General features: G+C 37.4%; 1 protein-coding gene across 1 annotated transcript in view; it reads right to left on the bottom strand.

The window, feature by feature from the left end:
* The window catches only part of LOC136858625 (centrosomal protein of 120 kDa), a 453,009-nt gene that overhangs the window by 376,811 nt on the left and 48,357 nt on the right, over nt 1-27,841 (bottom strand). The window contains exon 2 of the mRNA XM_068228779.1: nt 22,681-22,828. Within this exon, the coding sequence (XP_068084880.1) occupies nt 22,681-22,828 (148 nt within the window). The remainder of the gene's footprint in view (nt 1-22,680; nt 22,829-27,841) is intronic.

Genomic DNA, 27,841 nt, shown 5'->3' with positions numbered 1-27,841 from the left:
ACTTGACACTAAAGAACAGGGGTGGTGCATCATTAAAGGCTAAAGCCCCACCAGTTTTTCGGACTTAAGAGTTTAGAAATGTTATATTATTTATATTTTAGATACTTAATTTAATGAGACCAAATTAATATCTGAGTACCACTGTTCTGAAGTAATTAATGATATGAGAAAATGAAAGTATGATTGTATTACATGTTTTCTACGTTTATCCTGACACTGGGGCTAATTCGCTCTCATAGTGAATATTGGTAACTCTTTTGAAGGTCAGTGAACCTTTGAGGGAGTGAAAGTTTCAATGCATTTTACAATATCAAGCTAGAGGCTAGCTTTGACATACCCACCAAAAAAAGGGACAAGATAGAAGAAGCTGTAGCAGCGGGTGTTATGGCAATGTTACTGCAAACTCACTTATAATTGTTCTAAACTTATGTAACATGTTCTGGTGATCATTCACAGAGTGAGGTTTTCGACACGTTTCGAATTTTAGGTTACAGTTCGCTTTTAGCAGTTGCAGAGTGGAGAGCGTAAGTTCTGGATAGTTTTTATTTAACAGTGATTAGTAGAGCCCGGATTATATGTAATTACATATTCTGTTCCCAACTACGTAGCTACAAGAAAAGCTAAAATGTTGGCAAATCACACTAAAAATGACCATTATTTCAGGAGTTTAAAGTTACATATGTTTACATATTTCGATGTATAATGAATATTTCAATAAATATTACATATTTTGAAGGATATAGAGCATCTGAAAGAAAACAATACTTTTTTCAATAATTTTACATCGATTTAAGTTTTTTAATTAAACATTTGAAAAAAGTTCAAAAAGTCTGTACTTCTCTAACTCTAAAAATAATTTGATAATTTAAAGTGAGGTATTCTGTCAAAGAACTGCATCACTTAGCTGTGTTGTCAGTGCAAGTCTCGAGCTGTGTCTTTCAATCTTCCCTTGCACAAACATTGTAACATTGTTCTTCTCTCACATTTAGTGACTCTTCTTTTGTGATCCCTTCGCCAGTCCTTGGTTTAATATAATATGTCAAAAGCGTCTTATTTCCCATGCTTCACTTCCATAAAGGGTTACATTCCATACAAAATCTTCAGAAACATTTTCTTAATAAGCATATTTGTGTTTGATGAGATCTAATTTCTTCTCTCTTGATAAGGACCTTCCCTGCTTCAGCAAGTCTACAATTGAATATTTCTTTGCCGGGAAATTTGAAATACGCGCCAATGACTTCATTGTGAAGTTGAAAGGTCTTTCTTTTAATATTTTTAATATAAGAACATCCTAACAGACAGAAGGCATTCGATGACCGCAGAAAATTTGGAAAGATATTTAGTTATTACTTGTGCCTCCAAAGTCCGGCCCCGTGATGTAGGGGGGCAACGTGTCTGCCTGTCAGCCAGCGGCCCCGGGTTCGATTCCCAGCTGGGTCAGGGGTTTTTAATTGTAAATGATTAATATCCCTGGCCTGGGGACTGGGGTTTGTGTCGTCCTTAACGTTCCTTTCCTCACATTCAACACTCTACACTTCCTCCATTCCAATTAAATGCGAGTTCATATCACATGGTACAAGTAGGGGCAAAAGATCTCTATACGTCAATGCCCCAAACAAATAGAGTTTTAAATATTTAAAAATAAAATAAAATGTACCTCCAAATGAATATTGAGGTTGAATAATATCTGCACTTTTAACTTTTTTCAACTTTGTTTCCTTTTCTGTGTACAAGAATACATCAAATAAAGCTTATATATTAATTACATTTTTTTATTTATTAGGCCTACATATTTAAATACATATTTTGTCAATTTTAGCTACATATTTATGTACGTATTTCTCATTTTTATATTACATATATTCCGGGCTCTAGTGATTAGTATTAGTGTTTAAAATAGTGAATAGTTTGCAGTGCAGAAGAATCAACAATTGCAGTGAAAGTATCGATCAGGTGGATTCTTGTTCCTTGAATTAACTGAATTGCAGTTTCTTTATAAATGAGGTAACTTTTAAGGTATTTTATTATTAGCATGTATCAGAATCAAGCATGCTTAACTGTACTGATACTGCCAATAAAAATGTAATGACAAGGTTTAATATGGGTGTGTGTACCACAGCAGAAGCAAAAGCAACAACAACAACAACGATGATGATGATGATAATAATAATAATAATAATAATAATAATAATTCAAATACCATGTAGAAATCATTCAACCTCCTGGATTAAATTGTGAAGCAAACAAGGAGAGAATTACTAAATTAAAGAAAGCATATCGAATCGCTTGGAACACATAACAAAAAATCATTATCTCAGAAAACAAAACTAAGACATTATAATATAGTAATAAAACCTGAAGCATCGGAAACCTTAATCATTGGAGGAAGATCACTCATAAAAGATATAGAAAGCAAGAAAGAAAAATGTTATGGACATTTTTTCGATCAGTCTGCACAAAGGGAGTATGGATTGAAAGGAAATCTCATTAAACATATTGCCATACTGTGAAAAAATCTCGGACACTATCAGGAAAAAGCCGTTGTATTCTATGGTCACATTCTCAGACTGAACGATAGACTGACCAAAACAATTCTAAATCTTCGAGGGCCCTGGGACCGCTACGGTAGCTGTAAAGGCCCTTCAAGAACTCTGAAAAGTTGTGGCAAAAGGGACTCTGGTTAAGACGCAGCAGGTCGTTATGCTACTTAGGTTCCAGAATGGGTAAAAAAAAATAAAAATAATAATAATAATAATAAATAAATAAATGCAATGTCTATTTTAATCTTATACCAGTTGTATAGTATCATTTGAAGTAATTCCACATACTGTATATCAGTTGACTATATTTGTAAGTAGTACAGAGATATAAGTAGAATTTTTTAAACAATATAAATTTATTAAGGATGAGCTGTGTTTAATAGAAAAAATTGTTAGCATAAATTGTATAATATTGTATTATAGGAAAATTTTCTTCTCTTGTTAATTTAATATTTAGTGCTTGACAATAGTGTATTTTAGTGTACCATTTGCCACCGAGGTAGACACCTCATTTGCAAATAAAGAGATTTTGATTTGATTTGATTTTGAGTTACTGTTCAGTAAGAAATATGGTTTAACGAGAGTTTACTGGTGACCTTGTGTTGTGTTTAGGCAGACATGTTTGTAAGCAGACAGCAGTCAATTCTTTTAAGGTTGCAATCTCCATGTGGCATGTGCTTAGTGAAAGGCAGTTGTTAAGAATGGTGCTTTGTTGATGTTTTCGGAGTGAAGTGTTTTGTTTGCAACGGCAGTGATTAAGGTTACGTGTATTTAATTTGTAAATGATTGTGAGTAAATCTGTGTACGCAAGTTGACAGCATTTTGTGTGCATCTTTATGCATACTTAAAGATATGAACTTCATTAATGTTTCCGTATTGAATTGAGATTAACGATAAGATATATATTAGGTTCAACCTTTTCAATACTAATTAGGTATGTGTTTATGTTACAAATACCTTTTATTCAACTTTGGGACCGGTTTTGACATATATAATGTCATCATCAGCCATAAAAAGATCACAATATATAAGCAAGGACACAATCTGTAACTGACTATTCACACCATGGTATTCTGAGTATGGACCGTACATGCCCTGGCGTCAATCCATACTCTCCACTAAGCTAAAGTACGGGCGTTCCTGTTTCAGTACGAACTGTGAATTCACACTTGTGAATTTATTAACAGAGTAAAGCTATAATTTGGAGTGAGAATTGAAGTGTCCAATATTTTACGAACATTAAGGACTTTTTACAATAACATTAAGTAGAACAGACTAGTGTGGTGCAAATACAACCATAAAATCACCTTAATCTGCGAATAATATTTGCTCAGAGACTGTGATAGAGACTGTTACTAATCACATTTTCAAGTGCTTATGGACTGTGTTTATTACTTTACAATCATATTTCAGACATAATTAGTGACGATTATGAACTGTGTTAATTCTCAAACCCATGAACTGTGTATATAAGAACTGTGTTTTCTGCAGCATGGACTGTGAATGTTAATTCAACATCATAAAATCAGTGTAAGAATAGAACTGTGCATTACGACGGTGTGTAGTATTAATATCCGTGATATTTGTGAATTCAATAGTGCCAAGTGAACTTTCCGTGTTCCGATATTGCCTCTAAGAACAACGGAAACCTTGGCAAAAGTGCTATGAGATCCTGCTACATCGAACGTCGCTTCCAAAGAGGGATTCACATGGTTTCTTCACTTATGGTACCCATCGAGGGACATCGACGTGGGAGATAGACGTGGTATCTTCACTGAACATCACCGGTGCTGAGTTCGAGCCTTCGTCCACACTCCGCAGAATATTCCAGACACCAAGTCAACAACTCCAACACTTGTAAGCAGATCTTCTCGTATTCTGAGTGAGTAATCACAACTGACTGACTTTTTACAAAGCACTTAATTCCGTATAGTGCTCTTACATGTGCTTCGTGTGGATATCAATTCATAATTTTATCGTCATTTAAAAGAAGTTCATATTTTGCTATAAATTAATTTTCAAAGATATTAATTAATTTAAATCACATTACCTAGATGAACTTTAGGATTTTCAAGTGCTTTATTAATGCCATTTTAAAAAAAATTCAAACGTACTGAAAGACATTCAGCAAGAGATATTATTTAATTTTTCCATGACAAGTGTGTGTTCATTTTCATGGTTTAAAATTAGAAAGACTGTAGGTCAGCACCATAAATAATGAACTGATCCCAGGTGCAAAGTGATATTTTGTGTTTACATTGAAATTTAGAAAGACTGTAGGTTGTTTATGATTTATGGAAGAGCAATATTTCCTTTTTTTAATATTCTCAAGCAAACAGACCTCAAGAAGATCATAACATAAATCTTTGATTTTACATTTTGGCAAACATTAGCTACAAATTTGAGCTTTTCAATTCAGATTGCAGGGTGATATATCTGTGGATATTGATAATAAATTTTACCAAAAAAAAGTATTACCATCTATTATTCGTCCTACGATACTATCCGTCTCTGTACCTGCTCCAAAAAAACACCGAACACTACCTGAGATCCTCCCATGCTCAAACCCCACAATCACTTCCCGGTACAATATATATATATAAAAGTGGATGTTGGAATATCTGAGATTAATAGACTCAAAAACTACTGGACCGATGACAAAGAGGAATTGGAAAGATTTGCCCCTCCTGATCAACACAACTCTACTTACATGAACATACTTTATTCAGTACTATTTTTGGCCCTTTTTTTAGGTCATCTTCAGCTTAATAGATAAACATGATTAAAAAATTAAAATACAAATTAGCATCCATTAAAACTTGTTATACAAACATACAGCAGAGCATGGTGGTTGGGGAGTTAACAACATGATATCCATTTAAACACATAGTTCGTTAAAATTTAGTTAAAGTTTGTATGAATATATCATTCTTCATTCCTGTTGATAAATATTAATACATGGGCTCTACATAAATTCACAAACAAGAATGGCGAACGACTTGTTGAACTTTGCAGAGAGCATAACCTTATATCTAAATCATCATATTTCAAAAGGAAACCAAACAAGCTTAAAATTTGGAAACATCCTGATTGGAGAAAAGGGGAATGACAGCTAGACCATGTTTGTATGGATAATTTTTTCCATAAGGAAATTCACAATGTAAAAGTATTAAGAGGAATAGATACTGGTTCTGATAACTACATTGTCAAAATTAAACTTAAATTCACACCACTAAGGAAGAAGAAGAATATCGAAACTAATAAAGTAAAGAGCAATTATGACCCATACCAGTTAATAAATCATAAATAGAAGAAGTCACGCAAACAATAAAACTGACATTTGATCTTGAAGAATTTATTCCAGTTCTCCAAAACCAAGCTGAAAATTTAGCTCCATTGAACTCCCGTAAAAAGTAAAAAAAAAAAAAAAAAAAATTAAATTAAAAAAAAAAGCTTGGTGGACGACAGAATGTGATGAAATTCATAAAGAGAGATATCAGGCATGGTTAAAGTTCCAAGCCCATAAATCAGAAAATGCTATCAACCTAAAAAATATCAGGAAAATTTTTTGCAAACTATTAGAAAAATTAAGAGAGAATTTCAAAAGGATACAATAAACTCCACTGAAGTTAATTATCATAACATCAATTCTAGCATCAATTCTAGAGACTATTATAACATTTTTGGAAGAAATTTTTGCTCCTCCTACATTCATGTTGAAAGATGGAAATGGAAAAATAGCACATAGCAGTAGAGAAAATGCTGAGATTATGGTAAAAGCATTCAGTAAACTTTTGATCTGTGAAGAACCTAAGGAACTATTACAAATTAATACAAATACTCCAATTTTGGAAGAAGAGCAGTATGGTTTCAGACCAGGAAGGTCAACTACAGACCTTATATTTGCAATTAGGATGCTAATGGAAAAATACTGGGAGAAGAACAACCCTTTATTTCTAATATTTTTGGACATTGAGAAAGCATACGGCAGTATACCAAGGGAAAGAATTTGGCAATGCATGAAAGAACTTCAAGTGCGAGACAGCCTCAGAGACAAAGTGAAAATGTTGTATAGTGGGAATAGAAGCTGTATTCAAGTAGGATGTGGTTTGTCGGACTGGTTTGAAACAAAGAGAAGAGTGCAGCAGGGCAGCTCATTGTCACCACTTCTATTTATTATTGTAATGGATGTAGTAATGAAATCTATTAAAAGGAAAGAACATGGAGATATCAAAGTCTTCACATTTGCAGATGATGTTGCGATCTAGAGTGACTCAGAAGAGGAATTGGGAGAGAGAATGCAAAGCTGGAATAAGGAGTACTTTTTTTCTTTTTTTTGGCTATGGGCTTTACGTTGCACCGACACAGATAGGTCTTATGGCGACGATGGGATAGGAAAGGCCTAGGAGTTGGAAGGAAGCGGCCATGGCCTTAATTAAGGTACACCGAGCTCAATAGCTGCAGTCGCTTAAGTGCGGCCAGTATGCAGTATTCGGGAGATAGTAGGTTCGAACCCCACTGTCGGCAGCCCTGAAGATGGTTTTCCGTGGTTTCCCATTTTCACACCAGGCAAATGCTGGGGCTGTACCTTAATTAAGGCCACGGCCGATTCCTTCCCACTCCCAGCCCTTCCCTGTCCCATCGTCGCCATAAGACTTATCTGTGTCGGTGGGACGCAAAAAAAAAAAAAAAAAAAAAAAAAATTAAGGTACAGCCCCAGCACTTGCCTGGTATGAAAATGGGAAACCACGGAAAACCATCTTCAGGGCTGCCGATAGTGGGATTCGAACCTACTATCTCCCGGATGCAAGCTCACAGCCGCGCGCCTCTACGTGCACGGCTAACTCGCCCGGTGGAATGAGGAGTTTAAGAAATATGGTTTAAACATCAGTAAGACCAAAACAGTGGTGATGAAAGTGTATGGGGAAAGAGCAGAACCAATAGTCATGTTAAATGAAGCCCACCGGGCGAGTTGGCTGTGCGCGTAGAGGCGCGCGGCTGTGAGCTTGCATCCGGGAGATAGTAGGTTCGAATCCCACTATCGGCAGCCCTGAAGATGGTTTTCCGTGGTTTCCCATTTTCGCACCAGGCAAATGCTGGGGTTGTACCTTAATTAAGGCCACGGCCGCTTCCTTCCAACTCCTAGGCCTTTCCTATCCCATCGTCGCCATAAGACCTATCTGTGTCGGTGCGATGTAAAGCCCCTAGAAAAAAAAAAAAATGAAGCCCAACTAGACAGCGTTCCAGTTTTCAAATACTTAGGTAGCGTTATATCAAATGACAACCTAGCAAAACATGAGGTGAAAAATCGAATCAATAAGGCAACACAATTTTACCACCAGGTAAGACACCTGCTGTGGGATAAGCAAATACCCATGAAAACAAAAATGACATTGTACAAGTCCTATTATACACCAATTCTTACATACAGTCTCAAAACTACAACGCTGACCAATACAGATAATTCCAAACTTCAGGCAGCTGAAATGAAATTCCTACACACTATGATCCAGAAAACCAGGAAAGACAAGATTAGGAATGAGAAAATTAGAGAAGTAGGAATAGATGATTCTCTCCTGAATAAGATTCAGATATCAAGACTGAAGCAGTTTGGTCACATAAAGAGGATGCCAGTAAACAGAACTGCAAGGAAGGAATTTGACAGAAAAGTAGAAGGAAGACGACCCGTGGGAAGGCCACAAAGGAAATGGATAGATTTAGTTAAGAGCGATGTACTGCTGAGAGGTCATGATTGGGACAAATTGGTGGAGGAAGAATGGTACAAGGACAGGATGAGATGGAGGAGTCTCATATACCACACCCGGGAAACTGGAGATGGTTTAGATGATGATGACTCCAATAAAAACCAAATTTAATAACACAGGCTCTCCAACATTTCAAGAATTAGAAAAAGCACTAAAGAACTTAAAAATGATAAGGCATGCGGAGAAGACCAGGTTTTTGTAGAGATGTGGAAATATTCAAGTAATAAGATTTGGATTTCCTTACACATGGCTTTAACAAAAATTTGGATCAGTGAACAGTTTGCAGAACATTGGACAACAGCGTTAACACACCCTCTTCATAAAAAAGGAGATAAGAGTATTCCGGATACATACAAGATTTTTTCCAAGATCTTATATGGAAGGATTAAAGATCAACTAGAAAAAGAGTTAGGACAATACCAAGGAGGCTTTAGACCTTGGAGAAGTTGTGCTGAACAGATCATCACTCTAAAATTAATAAAGTAGTACTACAGAAAACCAAAGAAGCCTATAGTAATAACACTTGTTGACATTAGGAAGGCATATAATTGTATACATAGGCCTTCAATGCTGAAAATTTTATGGAGTTTCGGACTCCATCCTAAATGAATTAAACTGATAAAACATACTTTAACTAATACCATATCAAAAGTAAAGTTTAGAAGAGAGATTCTGTACCACCTTTGATTAAAACAGGTTTAAGACTAGGAGACTTTATCTCCATTATTATTTAATTGTGCATTATAATTTATAATAAGGGAATGGTACAAGGTCAACCCAAAGAACATAAAAGTTGAAAGCTCCAAACAAAATTTGTTTAAATTGTTTAGGATTTGCTAATGACCTTGCTCAACTGTCTAACAACATTCAAGAAACTCGACACCAAATTAAATCTTTACAGGAAAAAGCACAAAAAATAGGTTTTTACAAATACTTTGAAAAAAACTGAGATCATGTTTACACATCACCCACTGGTTAATAAAATAATAATTTATGGGCAAGAAATCAAAACTGTTGATAGTATTTAGGAGAAATCATACTTATAATCTTAATGAGAAACCAGCTAGGCATAACAGAATAAATAAATTAAACAAAGCAAATTATATTACCAAGACTACATACAATTAAAAAAACTTATCGATAGCAGCAAAATTGCAACATTATAAAACAGTCACACAGCCAGAATAACTTATGCTAGTGAACCCATTTTTAAAACTACTAATACAGCTGAAGCAGACAAAATACTTCAGACAGAAAGAATAATAATTAAAACATGCATAAATAAATAGTATCAAGTTAATGGACAATGGAGAATAGCATTAAATAAAACAGTTTGTAAGGAAATTGAACCAGTACTGAGCACGATTAGGAAAAAAATGTGTATCATTCTTTGGACATCTTATCAGAACACCTGACACCAGAATTAGCAGAAGAATAATTGAAAAATTATGGAATAGCAAGACCAAGATTAAATGGTTCACGGAAATTAAGGAGGATATTAAAGAACTACAAATAACAATAGACGGTCTCAAAAACAAAACAGAAAAAATTAAGATACTTCAAAACACACACACCAGGCTACACCCCCAGATCAATAAAAGGTCTGTCTAATGGGAGGGTATTTTCAACAGAACAAAGGCAGCATCTCTCAGAATGAAAAAATATTGGACTGATAGGAAATCAAGAAATCCTTTGTATAATTGACTAGAGTGGTCCAATGTAGGCCATAAAGAAAAAAAATCTATGTGAAAATAATTAAAAATAGGATTAAAAAACTTATTTAGACTATTTGTAATACAATGTAATATGCCATTCAATTTATAGTCTATATTGACATACGTTGAATATTAGTTGACTATCATAATTCAGTATCAAATCCTATTATATTGGTATGTCTAAACTACGTCCAAATTTCTAGTAAGTATAATCAAATCACAATGTGTTCATTTGACCTATGGTAACAAGGATTACAAAGTTGTTAAATATAAATATACGTCTTTCACTACCAGAGAAGTTGTTGTATTTTGTTCTGTTTACAACAGGAAAAATTTTACTAAAAGCAGTTGAATACTATTGAATAGCCGACTTGTTATACAATGAGTACCAGTTGTCACATAAATAGCTAAAAAGTTGTACGAGAGAATTCTGGGAAATGTATCTTGAAAAGCGGCCGAAAGTAGAGTAGATTTTTGAAAGAATACAGAAAAGAAAATATTAATGAATAATAAAATGGGAACATAATTTACCCGTTATCCAATTTAGATTGACCCCCCTCTTAATCTCTTGGAGCGCCTTTACGTAGCATTAAATGTAAATTGTTCGTTGGTGTCTATCTGCTGCTTGCTTCCATGTGAAAAGGAAGGTGTCAGAGGATGTAAGGATGGGAGGTACATGTGGATATTTGTAACTTAGTGAAGCATACTCTTTGAATATATTGCGGAAATGGAAGGGTTAACAGAATAAAAAAGTACTTTCCAGCCTTCTCTGTTGCTTCATTCAAATTATGTGCAGGATTAACGTGAAAATAAAAATCCACAGCCTGTTTCCAGTCATGTGACCAGGTCAGGAATGGAATTAATGAAGCCCCGATCTAGTGGCGAGGATAGGAAATGTGCCAGCTGCCGAAGCCTGTCGCACTCCTCTGGGGCAATGATTAATGACTGGCAGATGAAATGAAATGTTAATGGAGAGAGTTGCTGGAATGAAAGATGACAGGAAATACTGGAGTACCCAGAGAAAAACCTGTCCTGCCTCTGCTTTTCCCAGCATAAATTGCACATGGAGTAACAGGATTTGAACCACGGTATCCAGTGGTGAGAGGCTGGCGCGCTGCCGCCTGAACCATGGAGGCTTCTTCAGGATTAACGTACTGATCCATATTTATTGAGTAAGTTGCCCCTTTGCATGACATTTAACATTTGAAGGTTTGTTCAATACTGTTAAACTTGTGATCAGAATCTAACATATGTTGCCACAAAGTTGAAAATCTATTGTGTCTCATGGCATTAATATATTCCAAGTAATGTATCTGAAAGTTTCTCCCTGTGTGACCTCTGTAGCTGGCTGGACAATCTATAAATTTTAATCTGTAGACACCTGAACAGATAATAATTAATAATCGTATGGCCTCAGCTACTGTTTGCAGACATTTCGATTTGACGCCTTCTGGCTGTCTGCTCGTCAATTTCGACGTTCCGTTTTACTCTAGGTCCCCTAGATGGCAGACAGAGTAAACCGGATCTCTCTTGGGCGTCTATGGCTGAGATTTAATTAATTTTGTCGGGTAAATACCAAATGTATCACCAGAGATCTTTTATATGCCGACATCGCACGACATGGAGTGTCGAATAGACTTTTTTCCGCCCTTCAAAAATCCGACTACCTCTGCCGGGTTTGAACCCGCTATCTTGGGATCCGGAGGCCGACACTCTACCACGCATCCACAGAGGCAGGTACCTGAACAGATAAACCTACGTGATCTGTCGACAGATTTAGAATTATGAAACCAATTATTATTATTATTATGATTATTATTATTAGAAGTTTTGTATGCTATATTAACTTGATGTTTCTTATATGCATTAGTAATTTGGAGGATATTATTCTTATTGTTAAATGTGAAAATGGCAAAATTGTTATTTTGTTTGGTTTGTTTACTCAACTGAGATTGTGGTTTATATCTAACTTTATTGATTATTTTATCTATGAATACTTTCTTGTAACCACTGCTAATAGCTATTGATCATATTATTAAATCATTAAATAAGTCTGTTTTGGATAAAGGTACATACTATAAAATGAACTTTTTTTGTAAATTAGGGTGTACTAAATCTCTTTTTTTATTGTGTTGTGCTCAATATCACAGAAGACTGCTTCATAAATATGGATCAGTATGTTAATCCTGAACATGATTTGAAGGAAGCAACAGAGTAAGCTAACATACATTTTTATTTTGTCATCCCATCCATTTCCATGATATATTAAAAAGCTATGCTGCGCTAAGTTACAAACAGCCGCAATCCCCTCTCCAAGTTTTCCATCCACAAGTCCCTCCCACCCTCAAGTCATCCAACCCCTTCCGTTTCAAATGGAAGCAAGCAGCAGATAGACACCAACAAACAATTTACATTTAACACAAACAGCAGGCGCTCCAAGAGATTGAGAGGGCACAATTTTAATTTAGATAACGGGTAAACTAAGTTCCCATTTTATTCATTAACTTATATTGTACTTTCTGTATTCTTACAGACATCTACTCTACCTTCAGCCGCTTTTCAAGATACATTTTCCAGAATTCTCTCGTACAACTTTGGCTATTTATGTGACAACTGGCACTGAAAGATGTCCCCTCTCATTGTATAACAAGTTGGCTATTCAACAGTATTCAACTGCCTTTAGTAAAATTTTTCCTGTTGTAAACAGAACAAAATCCAACAACTTCTCTGGTAGTGAAAGACGTATATTTATATTTAACAACTTTGTGATGTTTGTTACTATACGTAAACAAGGTTTGTGAACTAGTCAAATGAACACAATGTGATTTGATTATACTTGATAGAAGTTTGCACATAGTTTAAACATACCAATATAATCGGATTTGATAATGAATTTGGACAGTCAAATAATATTCAATGTATATCAATATAGACTGTAAATTGAACAAATCTGGCTAAGACAGAGGTATGCTCATTCCATCCGTGTAACCAAATAGCTCACCAAAAGCTCAACGTTGTGTTCTGCCAACAAAGAATTAAACATAATTTCAACCCCAAGTACCTTGGCATCACCTTAGACCGTTCCTTAACATATAAAAAAACAGCTGGGAAACACAAGTCAGAAACTTAAGTCAAGAAACAACATCATGAAGAAACTAGCTGGTACGACATGGGGAGCTGATGCATCCACACTATGCACTACTGCCCTCACCATGGTTTATCCAGTGGCTGAATATTGTGCCCCGGTGTGGCAACGCAGCGCTCATACTAGGAAGATCGACGTCCATTTGAACGAATGTATGAGAACCATAACAGGCACACTAAAATCCACCCCAATCCCGTGGCTACCTGCGTTCTGCAGCCTTCAACTCCCCATTTGCCTCCTGTCTTTTGCCAACATTATTTTAATTTTTGTTATTCTCCTATGAATCTGAGTATTCCATTCATCTCATTCAACATGTTCTTCATTTTCGTGTGTATTTTTTTTTTTAACCTCCATGCCGCAAGGTTCTGAACCACCGTATGTATGTAGTTTGTTGTGGTTGCTCTAATTTTCTTCTTTGACTTGGCTGTCAGATAACTGTTTTCCAGCAGCGGGTATTATTACTGTTTAATTTATAATAATCAGCTCTTCCAAATTCTTTAACAGCATATCTTGCATTTCCTCTAATTGAATGGTCATTTGTAATTTGGAAACCTTAATTTCTTTCCTGAGTGCAGAGAATTTGTCTTCCTGTTTGGGTTTCTTCGCAAGAAGCCGAATTTAGCACGAAGTACATAGCCACATAAGATTACACATGTTCCATTTCAGTATGTTAAATTCTCCTTTGGTAATTCCCGCCCAGTCCTTATGGAACCATTTCCGACAATCACCTTCACAGCATACCACCTCTTCAACGGTCACTAATTCCGTACATTTTCCACAACTGGTCTGAGGACTGGCGTCTATACTATTGCTTGCATGTTGATGATGATGGTTGGTTTCATACCGTTATTATTCTAAACTCATGTTCTTAAAAATCAGAACACCTTGAAAAACTAGAGATAGGAAGTTCATATTCACAGGTCATGTGCGTTAGTACTGTATGTTCTGACGAAATGATTAGCATTTAACCATGTCGGCCCTCAGGTGCAAGGTCCACACTGATATCTCGGCACACCACCACCGACTGGTAAAATGTGCCTGCAGCACTCATCACTATAAACCGAAGATAATGGATCAGTGTGCAGGAGGCCTTGTAGACGTATGCGAGAATCGCACCATCAAATGAGTGAGTTTGAAAGAGGGTGCATTATTGGCGTGAGAGAACGTGATGCATGCATTGGGGAAATTGCTGCTCGAGTGGGACGAAGTGTGTCGGCAGTGCAACAGATGTGTACAAATGGTTTACAGACGTCCGTAGAACACGACGAGATGAGTCTGGTCGCATCACCCAGACACCCCCCCGAAAAGATTGACACCTCATTCGAATGGCATTACAGGACAAATCTGCTTCCTCCCCGGCTCTGGCACAACAGTGGTACAGTGTAACACATTGTACGCTATCAGAAGTAACAGTCCGTTGCCGTTTATTACGGTCTGGGTTATTGGTGCGTCGTCCACTTCTCCACCTACCTTTGACTAATGTTCATAAACATGGTAGACTGCAATAGTGTATGGAACAACGTCACTGGGGACAGGAATGGCAGCAGATAGTGTATTCGAACTAATACAGGTTCTGTTTGTTTGAAAATGATGGCTGCATTTTGGTTCGCCGCACACAGGGGGAGAGGCATCACGTTGACTGCATTCGCACAAGACATGCAGCACCAACTCAAGGCGCACCGACACAGATAGGTGTTATGGCGATGATGGGATTGGAAAGGGCTAGGAGTGGGAAGGAAGCGGCCATAGCCTTATTTAAGGTACAGCCCCTGCATTTGGCTGGTGTGAAAATGGGAAACCACGGAAAATCATCTTCAGGGCTGCCGACAATGGGATTTGAACCCACTATCTCCCGGATGCAAGCTCACAGCTCCGCGCCCCTAACCGCACGGCCAACTTGCCCGGTCAGATGGAAGAAAAACTCAAATGGTAAGCCATGAAGAAAACTTGTCAAAGAATAAGATTCATTAAAGATTACTTTTCTTAACAAACTAATCACTTTTATAGATAAATCAAAAGTAAATCAAGACTTTCAAAAACACTTTCTAAAGAAACAACACCAGTTACCCAACTTCTTGGGCAGATTATCTCTGGGCACTTCTAGTTTATGTCCAAATTTTCAAAGACCACGTTAACAGTTGAATTTTATGCCACTGCACAAGATGTCCACCAATCTTAGGCCATCAATTCTGTTATGACCAATACCTCCGTTGGAACCTACCTATGCCTGAAGGTAAGAGGAGTCAATCCTGTAGAGGAATATCTGAGATTATGAAGAGTATATGATACCATGACACCGATGACATTTAATTTACAAATAAATGTTACAATATTTACGCCACTATATCCATATGTACCTGTCCAGTTCCTGGACTGATTGGTCAGAAGAGAGGCCTTCAAGCTCACTGGGTCCCAGGTTACATTCGTGGCCAAGTGTGGGATTTTTAGCCACATCTGGTCAATTCCTCTGACTCAAATACTGGGTGTTAGTGTTTGTCCTAATACACACATTAGGTCACGCAACACACCACAATAATAACTACGATGGAAGCACAATAGAGTTTACAATCCCTACACATAGGGTTGGCATGAGGAAAGTCATCCAACCGTAACACAGGGCAAAGTGGCAGAAGAAAGACAGATGTATATACATATATAAAATACCAACTATGTAGTTAACTCCGGGTCTCAAAAGCCAAGAATAACGGCCGAGATGATTTGTCGTGCTGACCGCACGACACCTCATAATCTGCAGACCTTCGGGCTGAGCAGTGGTCGCCTGGTAGGCCAAGGCCTTTCTGGATTGTAATGCCATGGGGTTAGTTTTATGCTGTTAACTTTGTACATGATAGTCTCTTTTGGTGCCTGTGCTGGCAAGACCTAGTGTTTACAGTGCACTATGTCTTCTGGTATAGACTAGAGCAATTTTGTTACTTCCATTGATCTATCTCAGTCTTATCCTTGGCTTTGGCAGTATGAAAGTGAATGACGTCTGAGCAAACCTAGTAATGGGATTCCTCATGCAGAGAGTTCCTGCTACGAATGGGGTGAAAATATTGCTCGTGGGGTCAGTTGGTGCATGGATTTCTGTGGCCTTGGCAGAGTGATATGTAATAGCAACTTCTGGCTCAGTGAGGAAACTAACCTTACTCGCCATTTCCCTAGTAGGCCTCTTCAGTGATGCCTAGGCCATCTATGACAGCTAATACTGAAGATGTTGAGGAGCCATCCAGTCTTCAGGTTGAGGGCTGAACATACACATACAGTCTCTTTTTTATATTAAAAAAAACAAGCTCGATAGCTGCAGTCGCTTAAGTGCGGCCAGTATCCAGTATTCGGGAGATAGTAGGTTCGAACCCCACGGTCGGCATCCCTGAAAATGATTTTTCGTGGTTTCCCATTTTCACACCAGGCAAATGCTGGGGCTGTACCTTAATTAAGGCCATGGCCATTTCCTTCCCACTCCTAGCCCTTCCCTGTCCCATCGTTGCCATAAGACCTATCTGTGTCGGTGCGACGTAAACCAACTAGCAAAAAAATGTATATAAAAAGGTACTCGTACGTTGTATAGAAACAGTGTTGCATCAGGTACTTCTTCACAGCAGATTTATAATGAGCATTACATTCAATGTGTTTCATTTTATCAAGTAATTTACCAAATAGTCAAATACTAGAGTTGAGGGGTCCTTGTCGGTAAAAACCTTGTGTTCACAGTTTTCAAATGAAAATTTGATTTATTCCTCGTGTTGTAGCTATTTACATCATAATTTTCTTTCAACATTTCAGTATCAAGAACAAAGCTCTTCTTTGCAAACAATACATATAGACAAGGAAATGGAAGTATGTCCATACTTGGAAGCAGTTTTCTACATGTTTGTTATCTTGAGCCCCTTTTATGATACTTGTTACTCTTTTCTGTCCCCAGCATCCTTGCAACCCATATCCTAATGGGTGGGTAGGAGATGGGGATCTGCACTCAGATGGCCTTCACTTAAACCGCAGTGGTACGTACAAGTTAAGAAATTTGTTTGGAAGGGTAATAGGGAGTAACATTCAGGGAAACGGGGTGGTCTAGGGAGCGGTAATAAGGTTACAGGGATCTGGAAGTGAAGTAGGGATGACATAAAAATGTTAGTGTTGAACTGTAGAAGTACTGTAAACAAAGGAATAGAATTAAGTAATTTAATAGATATATACTTACCAGATATTGTAATAGGAGTTGAATCATGGCTGAGAAATGATATAATGGATGCAGAAATTTTCTCACGGAACTGGAGTGTGTATCGCAGATATAGAGTAGGAATGGTGGGAGGGGGAGTATTCATTCTGGTGAAAGAAGAATTTGTACACTACGAAAAAGTAAAAAATGACAAACATGAAATTCCAGGTGTAAGGCTCATTTCCAAAGATAATAGGCAACTTGATGTGTTTGGAGAGTACAGACCGGGAGAGGGTAGCGCTGACGCTGATTCAGAATTAAGCTAATCAGGTATGTGGGAAATGACATGGAAAGGAATGTGATTATAGCGAGAGATCTGAATTTATCAAGTGTCAACTGGGAAGGTAATGCGAACGACAGGAGGCATGACCAACAAATGGCAAATAAGCTAATATGGGAAGGACAGCTGATTCAGAAAGTGATGGAACCAACTAGAGGGAAAAATATCCTGGACGTGGTGCTGATAAAACTAGATGAGCTCTATAAAAAAACTGACGTAATAGACGGTATTAGTGATCATGAAGCTGTTTTGTCGTGCCTAAAATTAAATGTGATCGAAAGGAAGGTCGTAAAAGTAGGACTAATAGGCAGTATCCTATGGCTGATAATGCAGGTATGAGGGAAATTTTAGGAAGTAAATATGATCAGTGGAAAACAGTAAATTAAAATGTAAACAGACTCTGGGATGGGTTTAAAGCAATTGTTGAGGAATGTGAAAATAAGTTTGTACCTTTAAAGGTGGTAAGGAATGGTAAAGACCCACCTTATTATAACAGAGAAGTAAAGAGACTAAGAAGGAGGTGCAGATTGGAAAGAAACAGAGTTAGAAATGGCTGTGAAAGTAAGGAGAAATTGAAGGAACTTACTAGGAAATTTAATCTAGCAAAGAAGTCGGCTAAGGATAACACGATGGCAAGCATAACTGGCAGTCATACAAATTTTAGAGAAAAATGAAAGTGTATGTATATGTATTTTAAGGCAGAAACAGGTTCCAAGAAGGACATTCCAGGAATCATTAATGAATAAGGGGAGTGTGTATGTGAGGATCTTCAAAAGTTAGAAGTATTCAGTCAGCAGTATGTAAAGATTGTTGGTTACAAGGATAATGTCCAGTTAGAGGAAGGGATTAATGCTCAAGAAGTATTAAAATTTACATATGATAACAATGACATTTACAATAAGATACAAAAGTTGAAAACAAGAAAAGCAGCTGGAATTGATAAGGTTTCGGAGGACATACTAAATACAATGGGTTGGGACACAGTACCATATCTGAAGTATTTATTTGATTATTGTTTGCATGAAGGAGCTATACCAAATGAATGGAGAGTTGCTATAGTAGCCCCTGTGTAAAAAGGAAAGGGTGATAGACATAAAGCTGAAAATTTCAGGCCGGTAAGTGACATACGTTGAATATAAGCTTTGGGAAAGCATTCTTTCTGATTATATTAGACATGTTTGTGAAATTAATAACCGATTTGATAGAAGGCAGTTCGTGTTTAGGAAAGGTTATTCCACTGAAGCTCAACTTGCAGGATTCCAGCAAGATATAGCAGATATATTGGATTCAGGAAATCAAATGGACTGTAATGCGACTGACCTGTCTAAAGCATTTGAGAGGGTGGATTATGGGAGACTAGTGGCAATAATGAGTGCAATTGGACTAGAAAAAAGAGTGACTGAATGGGTTGCTATATTTCTAGAAAACGGATCTAACAGAATTAGAGTAGGCGAGGCTTTATCTGACCCTGTAATAATTAAGAGGGGAATTCCTCAAAGCAGTATTATTGGAACTTTATGTTTTCTTATATGTATATAAATGATATGAGTAAGGAAGTGGAATCAGAGATAAGGATTTCTATGGATTATGTTATTCCGTATAGAGTAATAAATAAGTTACAAGATTGTGATAAACTGCAAAATGACCTCAATAATATTGTGAGATGGACAGCAGGCAATGGTATGATGATAAACGAGGTTAAAAGCCACAAATAGGAAAAATCATCTCTGTTTTAATTACTGCGTTAATGGGGTGAAAGTTCCCTTTGGGGATCATTGTATCTAGGTGTTAATATAAGGGAAGATCTTCATTGGGGTAAACACATAAATGGGATTGTAAATAAAGGGTACAGATCTCTGAACATGGTTATGAGGGTGTTTAGGGGTTGTAGTAAGCATATAAAGGAGAAGACATATAAGTCTCTGGTAAGACCCCAACTAGAGTAGGGCTCCATTGTATGGGACCCTCAGCAGGATTACTTAATTTATGAACTGGAAAAAATCCAAAGAATAGCAGGTCGATTTGTTCTGGGCAATTTCTGACAAAAGAGTAGCGTTACAAAAATGTTGCAAAGTTTGGGCTGGGAAAACCTGGGAGAAAGAAGACGAGTTGCTCAACTAAGTGGTATGTGAAATATTTGTCCCGAATGAGTAAATTTATAATACCAATATAAATGGTCCATTATTGGACATTATAAATTTTCCAGCTAACTTAGACCTGGTTGCCAGCGTTTCACTCCCATGTGCTAAGTTGGGCTCATCAGTTGGTACATACCACACCCACCAAGACGCACGGCTAGTGCATACCATGGAGGCCACTGCGTAGGCTACTTGGAGCCACCGGCAGTGCCAACTTAGCACACAGGTGCGAAACGCTGGCAACCAGAGAAAATTTACAAGGGTGAGTCACTAAATAAGTTGCAAAAATGTGTGTACCTTATACCATTTAAAATTACGCGAGCAAGTTTTTCCAACAGATGGCAGCATATGTATGCTTGTCGTACGACATCTCGCAGGCACTGACTCAGTCAGAGGCTGTTAGTGGACGATGGCACATGTGTTGCATGACTGTACACAGGAAATACAGCGTGCTGTTATGCGTTTTTTTGTGGGCCAAAGGACTGTCCACAGAAGAAGTGCATCGCGAAATGCATCCCGTCTATGGTGAAAACTGTTTCTCATGGAAAGCTGTGTTCAAATGGATCCAGAAGTTTAACCATGGAAGGAAAAGCATCAGAGATGGGGAGCGTTTGGAACATCCACCGTACAGTCCTGACTTAGCCCCCAGTGATTTTCGTAGTTTGGGCCCCAAAAAATCATCTGGGTGGCCATGATTTTGATACAGATGATGCCGTGATCTATAAGGTTACACGTTGGCTGCAACAGCAACCAAAGGACTTCTTTGCTGCTGGCTTTCAAGGACTTTTGAAGAGATGGAATAGGTGCCTGAATGTACAGGGTGAATATGTGGAAAAATGAAATAAATGTCAGAAAGTTACTTTGATTATTTTTGCCTCAATTCAGTTTTGCGACTTATTTATTGACTCACCCCTGTATAATGTCCAATCACGGACCATTTATATTGGTATTAAGTGATATGTTAAGAGCTGTTGGTGGAGAGATGGCGCGGAATGATGACAGTAGACGAATAAGTTTGAGTGGTGTCTTTAAAAGTAGGAAAAATCACAATATGAAGATAAGGTTGGAATTCAAGAGGACGAATTGGGACAAATATTCATTTATAGGAATGGAAGTTAGGGATTGGAATAACTTACCAAAGGAGTGGTTCAATAAATTTCCAATTTCTTTGAAATCATTTAAGAAAAGGCTAGGAAACACAACAGATAGGGAATCTGCCACCAGGGCGACTGCCCTAAATGCAGATCAGTATTGATTGATTGATATAACACACACAATGCTATCATCCACAACAGTAATATGCAGTTTCTTATTCTCTTCTTTCCTGTATCTCAATTGTACTGGCGCAGCCAGGAGAATAGCACAAGCAAATGATTCCATATTTTAAGATAGAATGAAAGGTGGTGATGAAAGTAAGTATCCTATTCACAACAAAAAATTCCTCAACTTAGTTTAGTTTTTAATATTCATAATGTACAACAATTTATTTAATTTAGAATCATTTCATGAATATGATGAATATATAGGCCTATGTTCCATTTTAAGTCTTTTCATAGCTACAAATCCAGAAATTCAATTTCTGAGACTATGTTAATTTTCTTATTGTTTAACTGCACTGTGCATGAAAGTGAACAGCTACAGTTTTATCACAGTTATTTACTGCTAACCCAGGAATTAAGTATTTTGCAATTTTTGTTTATGTCTTCTTCAACCATTGTATTCCTTTCCGATACATTAATTAAAACCAAGTTACCTGCATACTGCACCAATTTTTCAGAGCTTTGATGTGAATATAATTAATTAATAAGAAACAAGAGTAGTCCTGGAACAGAACCCTGTGAAACTCCACACATTATATTGTGAGGCTCCAAAAAGTAAAAGCACATGCACTTCTGCTGGTCAAAACATTTTAGGTCAGCAACGTATTTCTGATCACAGGAATTAGGGAGACCTCCAATTCCATACTAGTTTACTTTTTCCAGAAGGATTTTCTGATCCATTCACTTGATGCACATTTCATTCTGCAACGATCTAGTCCAAGTTTTCATCTAACAAAGGCTTTTCAGTCTGTCAGTTTGTTACATGCCAGACTGAGAAGCCTTTGTTACATAACTACGTCAACACTGGAAAACATGGCTTCATTTTTAACAAACAAGTTTTCATCTTCATTTCTATCTACAGTATCTTGGTGATTAAAGATTGATATTTCTGTGGTCTTGAGGATACTATATAGGCATGGCCACCTACAAGGAGCGTTATAACTCAATTTTGGTCTATATCTTGAGGTTACTAGTCAAAAACAGGTGGTCATCTAGCAAGGAATCATTGGTACTATGAGAATATACATCCATTCTAAGTAAAAGGTTGCTTACAGGGGTTGCCACTTTAAAGAAATCTGACAGATTACAAATAGGCCTACCTTACAATTCTCACTCACTCTTACAGACCAAAGTTGAGCAACACTGCCCTCAGAAATGCATGGATGTACCTAAATTATGATTTTTTTCAATTAAAATTCTGGTCTTAAAATAGTGAAATGAAATGGAAAAGAACTATTAGTTAAAACAATAGAAATACAAAATCATTTAACCATAAAATATAATAAGAGGTTTTCAAATGTTCATAAGACATTTGATGAAGAAGTACAGTAATCCTCATATAAGACATTTGTTAGCGACTTAAAAAGAGGTTTCAATCAAGAATATCTGAATGATTTTTTCATAACCAGTCAATTGTGTATAAAACCAGTCTGTAATCTAAAAACACATTTATCAGAGGTAAAATTATAGAGATAAATAGCCAAGTATACCTACAACTGCAGGAATAAATAGTCCAATACACCTGAAAATGAAGTAAAAGTAAGTTTCAGAATTCTTACCTCCGTAAAGCTTTCTTTGCTACTTCCCACATTAGCTCCACACTTATACTGAATTCTTCTGCAGGTGGAATGATGTGTGTCCCCAAAACATGGCCATTTAAAGTAGCTTCAATCATTACAGAATGCTCAAGGAAGCTGAATCCTCGACCTAAAGGAAGATAAAAAACACACACATCATCGTTAGCATGACTATATGAAAAGAAATCACCAAAAGTGATACCAAAATATCAGTTGTGAAACAAGATCTCACAAAAGATGATGCTTACCATATCTCTTTGAAGATATCAGTCATAGTAAGGATCTGAAATATTATAAATACTGACAAAAGGATATTTAAAAGATAACTTTTCAGCTCATCAAATTCAAAGCCAGAATCTCCCCCTAAGGGAGGCCTTTAACTTTTAAGAAACAATGCACATCAATTAAAATTGTCAAAAGAAAGCTTATCAACAGCAACCTGATGATGTAGGCTACAATGATTTTAGTATAAAATGCTGTGAAGTAGCATGCTGTCAGTTTTTCTGATTCAACACTCAGATCTTTCTTTGTGACCTCAAAAACCAACCTGAACCAGTTGTATCCTGTCCACTCCTTCAACTGTACCGGACATTCTGGATGCATAACACATCAATTTATCCAACCCTCATATATTCCTTACAAACGACATTAACCAAAACAATACCACAAACATTCTTAGAGGGTGGAGATATAATGATTAAATGTTCAACAAAAGAAATACTTTGCTTACCATCAGACACACTTGTCATAATGCTGAGAATTTTCAAAACTACAACAAATAAATTCAATTAAATGTTTACACACAGCCAACAACTCTTTCATTCACAACAGTAGACAACTTCATGAGGAAGGTATCCATTGCCTCCAGGAACTGAATGTACAACAGAGTGAAAACCCTTACCAGAAGAACATAAACTTCCATAAAATTATGCAATGCTCTGAGAAAAGCAGTATATGAAAAACAGTCTCATCTCCTTCAGAAAAGTAAAAGGGTTATTCTATTTGAGGAAGACACCTAAGCCAACACAAGTGGGTTCAAAACCATCAATGACTCACTGGCAGCGAATTGCACGATGGCCTTAAGATGGTAGGCAATGTTGTTGCAGTAAGAGTTATTCCACGCAGGACCTAAAACCCTGTCACAACAAAATCAAAATCCTCCCTCACATCTTAGGTCACCGCATGCAAGACAAAACTCTAATCGATGCCAGACAGCACAGCATTCATTCCATCCTAGCCACGAGCTTGAAAGATTCTGGCATCGCCGTCCATGAAGAAGATCATGACATCTTCACTATTGGCAGCACTTGAAGAATAGAAATCATCCCCTTTGACAAAAAACAAACAGAGGGTATATAACCAACCCAACCATCAGATTTGAGACTGTTGTGACAAAGAATATATACTACTTCCACAAATATCACCCAAAACACCTTCAAATTGTGGGACTTACGTCGGAGCCAGGGCAAGATTACATTTTTTAAAAATTGATTTCTGCAACAGACTCAGAATAAACAATGATGTCATCCACATCGTTGCCCACACAGCATTGAAGGGATCAATCAGGATACCGAGACATCATCTACATCCAATGCACTCAACATGCAGCAAATCACAAATGTTTTTTTATTGATGTGTGTATTACTCTTCGTCTAGTCATCACCATCGTAGGCTATTAATTTATAAACTTAATGAAGCATTCTGGATCCTTGAGGTCATCTGCAATTTCAGATAGATTAACACTAATTTAAAAAAAATAATTTAGAGATAAATGCATATGCATTCAATGTCACCATTGAACATAAAAATGAAGAAATTGACAGATTCAAAGTGGGAAACACAAGCTTTACATTTAAGGAACTAAAACTATTTCAAGTCCTGCATTATATTGTTAAGTGCTCATGTGTCTTTAAGGCTCTGGAGGTCCCTACCCCCCAACCCTCTCTGATCTCTGGTATTTACTGGAAGGAATGACCAAGTCAGGCTGGGGAGCTACCAGCCAGCTTGAGGGCATGTGATGGCCTCAGCATTTGTGCTTTTCACTTGGCGTTTCCATGGATTTTCTGGAAGTAAAACTAGAACGTTCCTATTCTAGACACACCCCAAAGATACTAGAACTTCATCACCAGGTATATAAAAGCAGGCTCACCACAAACAAGGAGTAGTATGGTAGGAGTAGTTGAATTGTTGGTGTTGAAGTGTGTTGTCGAGTGATTTGTGTCGAGTACTTCAGTGTATGAAACCAGTGGCGGCTGGTGATTTAAAAGTTCAGTAGTGCACAATTTTTACCAATGATATAATATGATTACAGGCTAATTTTCAAATCTAGATACATCAACAATACTTTTTTATTATTAAAAATAAAACAAACATTTTACATTTCTATTTTCAAGAATATTACTATAAAGCATTAACATTTTTTCATTTAAAAATTCTTTTACCATACTGAAATGAAACACTTTGAGGTAGCCTAATTCCTGTATTGAAAAAATATCCTGTTGTAATGTATCTGGTTTTGAAATTAAACGTTGCGTGGGCCTTCCCATTCATTTCACCTCGGATTTTTCCTAGGCAGTCCGTTGCGGAAACGGCCTAGACATTAAAGACTGCACCGTATTCATGATCTGGCAAAATACCACTAACTGATAAAAACGCACAATAATAAAAACACACACGCTGACACAAATGTTTACACAATGAAATCAATAAGCTACTTAGCTTGTACGCACATAACAAAGCTCACGATTATACTGAAAGAAATGGCGGTGTTTATTTTCAAATTTAGAACCATTAGTTATACATATCCAGCCACGGCCGACTTGATGCGTCGCTCTAGTCAAAACGAATAGCTCTACCTAGCTCCTTACGGAGCGCAGCGAGGGATCCAATCGGCAGTGATCCAGCAGATGAACTTCCATCCGGTGTCGCTAGATGACACTCCTGTCCTATACCAGAATCTCACATTGAGCAGCAACGGTCTCTAGCGACTTTGCTAGTAGCAGCACGGCCGATTTGATGCTTCGTTCTAGCTAGCTCCTTAGCGCAGAGAGAGATCCAGTGGGCCGTGGAAGGAGGAGCCAGGTTGATAAACCTCCATTTAAGCAATGTATAAGATGCCACGCCTATGTTTTCCTTTCCCCGCGCACCCCTTTAGAAGCCTGAAAGCACACTTCTAGCAGCCCCGCGCACCCCTCGAGCAGCCCAGGTTTCATCCTACCTCAGGTTGACTTCCCGCTGCAAACTTTTCGGCTCCTGCAGTGAACATCTAAGAGTACCGGCTTGTAAAGTACCATGTAGTCAATATTTGCTCTTTCAAGCTCTTGAAAGGTATGTCTTGTTGAATGAAAACACAGTAGTTGAGTAATCCAAATGATAAAACTTTACCTAAAATAAACATAAAAATTTAATGGGGGTAGCGCAAACCTGCAATCTTATGGAGAAACCGCCCCTGTATGAAACTGTCAGATGAGTTGATAGAGTGAATTATTGACCTTGTTTGGAGTCAAGGCAAGTGTACCAGAGTCGTGTGTTGTGATAACCAACATACATATGTTAGAACCTGGCTGCATGAAGTTGCTGCGTGAACCTAATGCAGTTACAAGTAACTAATCTCATTTTGTTCCGTATTGAAGATACAATAAGTAAAATTCTTTCTTGAATAAAATTACTGTGTCCACCTATTCAATACAATTGTATTTTGTAGTGATTAAATTCTACATGCAATATAAACACTAGTTAGGGACATGTTTCGCCCTAGTTTTGGGCATCTTCAGCCTACTACTAATCTTAAGGTCAGGTCATAAATCTATTAACATTGGAACTTAATAATAAGCTTAAATTAATATCAAATACTAATTACAATGGTCTTATGCTTATTACAAAGTTTTAGGTGATATTTACGTAGTTTCAATATGTACATTAACTAAATGCCAGAATTTGAGAACAAGGAAGCAATAAAATATTTTATTTTACAATGACTAGAAAACGTCTGAAACGTCTGGATGAAGGTTTATGCAAATGTGTACATATTGGCTAGAGATTGATCACAGCGTGAATTGGAGTTTCTCCAACTGTTTGACTAGAGATTGATCACAGCGTGAATTGGGGCTTCTCCAACTTTATGGATGAACATTAGGTTGAAGGTGTAACAGCTGGTTCATTCAAAGGTGGTTATGGTCATTATCATAAGTATATTTTAATGTGTTGGCGGGGTAAATAAATGAATAAATGACTACAGAACCTGGTAGCGTCCTATTTCTAAGATTTATTAACTTAGCACTACAATTACAGATTTACACTCACACAGACGATAGCCGAGATTACAACTTACACACACACGCGCGCGCGCGCGCGCGCGCGCGCACGCACGCACGCACGCACGCACACCCCAGAAAAACAGGAACGAGCCCTTGGCTGCAACAGGCAGATGCTCCGTCAGTTTGCACTCTTCCAGGCTATCACTGGCTGCGCTCCAGCGAACACAATCTCGCTCTTACTCACTCACTCCATCTCTCACTGACGAACTGACTGTCACTCCAAGTTACTCCTCTCCTTATATACCTGCTCTGGGCCTTCCAGAACAGTCCGGATACTAGATGTATCCAGGAATCTTGGGAGATAGAAGACTCCAAATTAATAGTCAAGTAATTTCCGTCGTCCTCTGCTGTGAGACCGCAGATGGAGGCGAGAGGGCCAGCCTAGCACCAAGTGTTGCTCTTGATTGGCGCGCTCGAGCGTAAGGGGGTGCGGCTGATACGATGATGCCCCGGCGCGTAGCGAATTGGCATGGCGGACACCACAACCATTACAATATTGTTGCAAAACTGGAACCGTGGTTAAAGTCGATCGTGTTGGATTTGAATATTCCTTTAGAAAGAAGCATGGTTGGATGGTATGTTTAATAGGTTAAAGCATGTATGTTGGAAACATATTGTTGGTATTGTTCATTGGTGCTCATCTGATAAAAATTTTTTGAATATTGGGCCATTCTTGTCGATTAACGTTCCCATTGGTGCATTGTTCAACCTTGGGAGAAATTATAAGATGTCTGTAACTGAATAAGAGCAAAAAGGGAATTTAGAATGTGAATGTAGAGCCCAGTATAATCATAAGTGTAAAGTGAAAGTGTTTACCGCATAAAAGT

The sequence above is a fragment of the Anabrus simplex genome, chromosome 1 (genome assembly GCF_040414725.1).
Source record: "Anabrus simplex isolate iqAnaSimp1 chromosome 1, ASM4041472v1, whole genome shotgun sequence".
Classification (NCBI taxonomy): Eukaryota; Metazoa; Arthropoda; class Insecta; order Orthoptera; family Tettigoniidae; genus Anabrus; species Anabrus simplex.
Note: the sequence above shows the minus strand (reverse complement) of the source record. Positions and strands in the feature narration are given on the sequence as shown.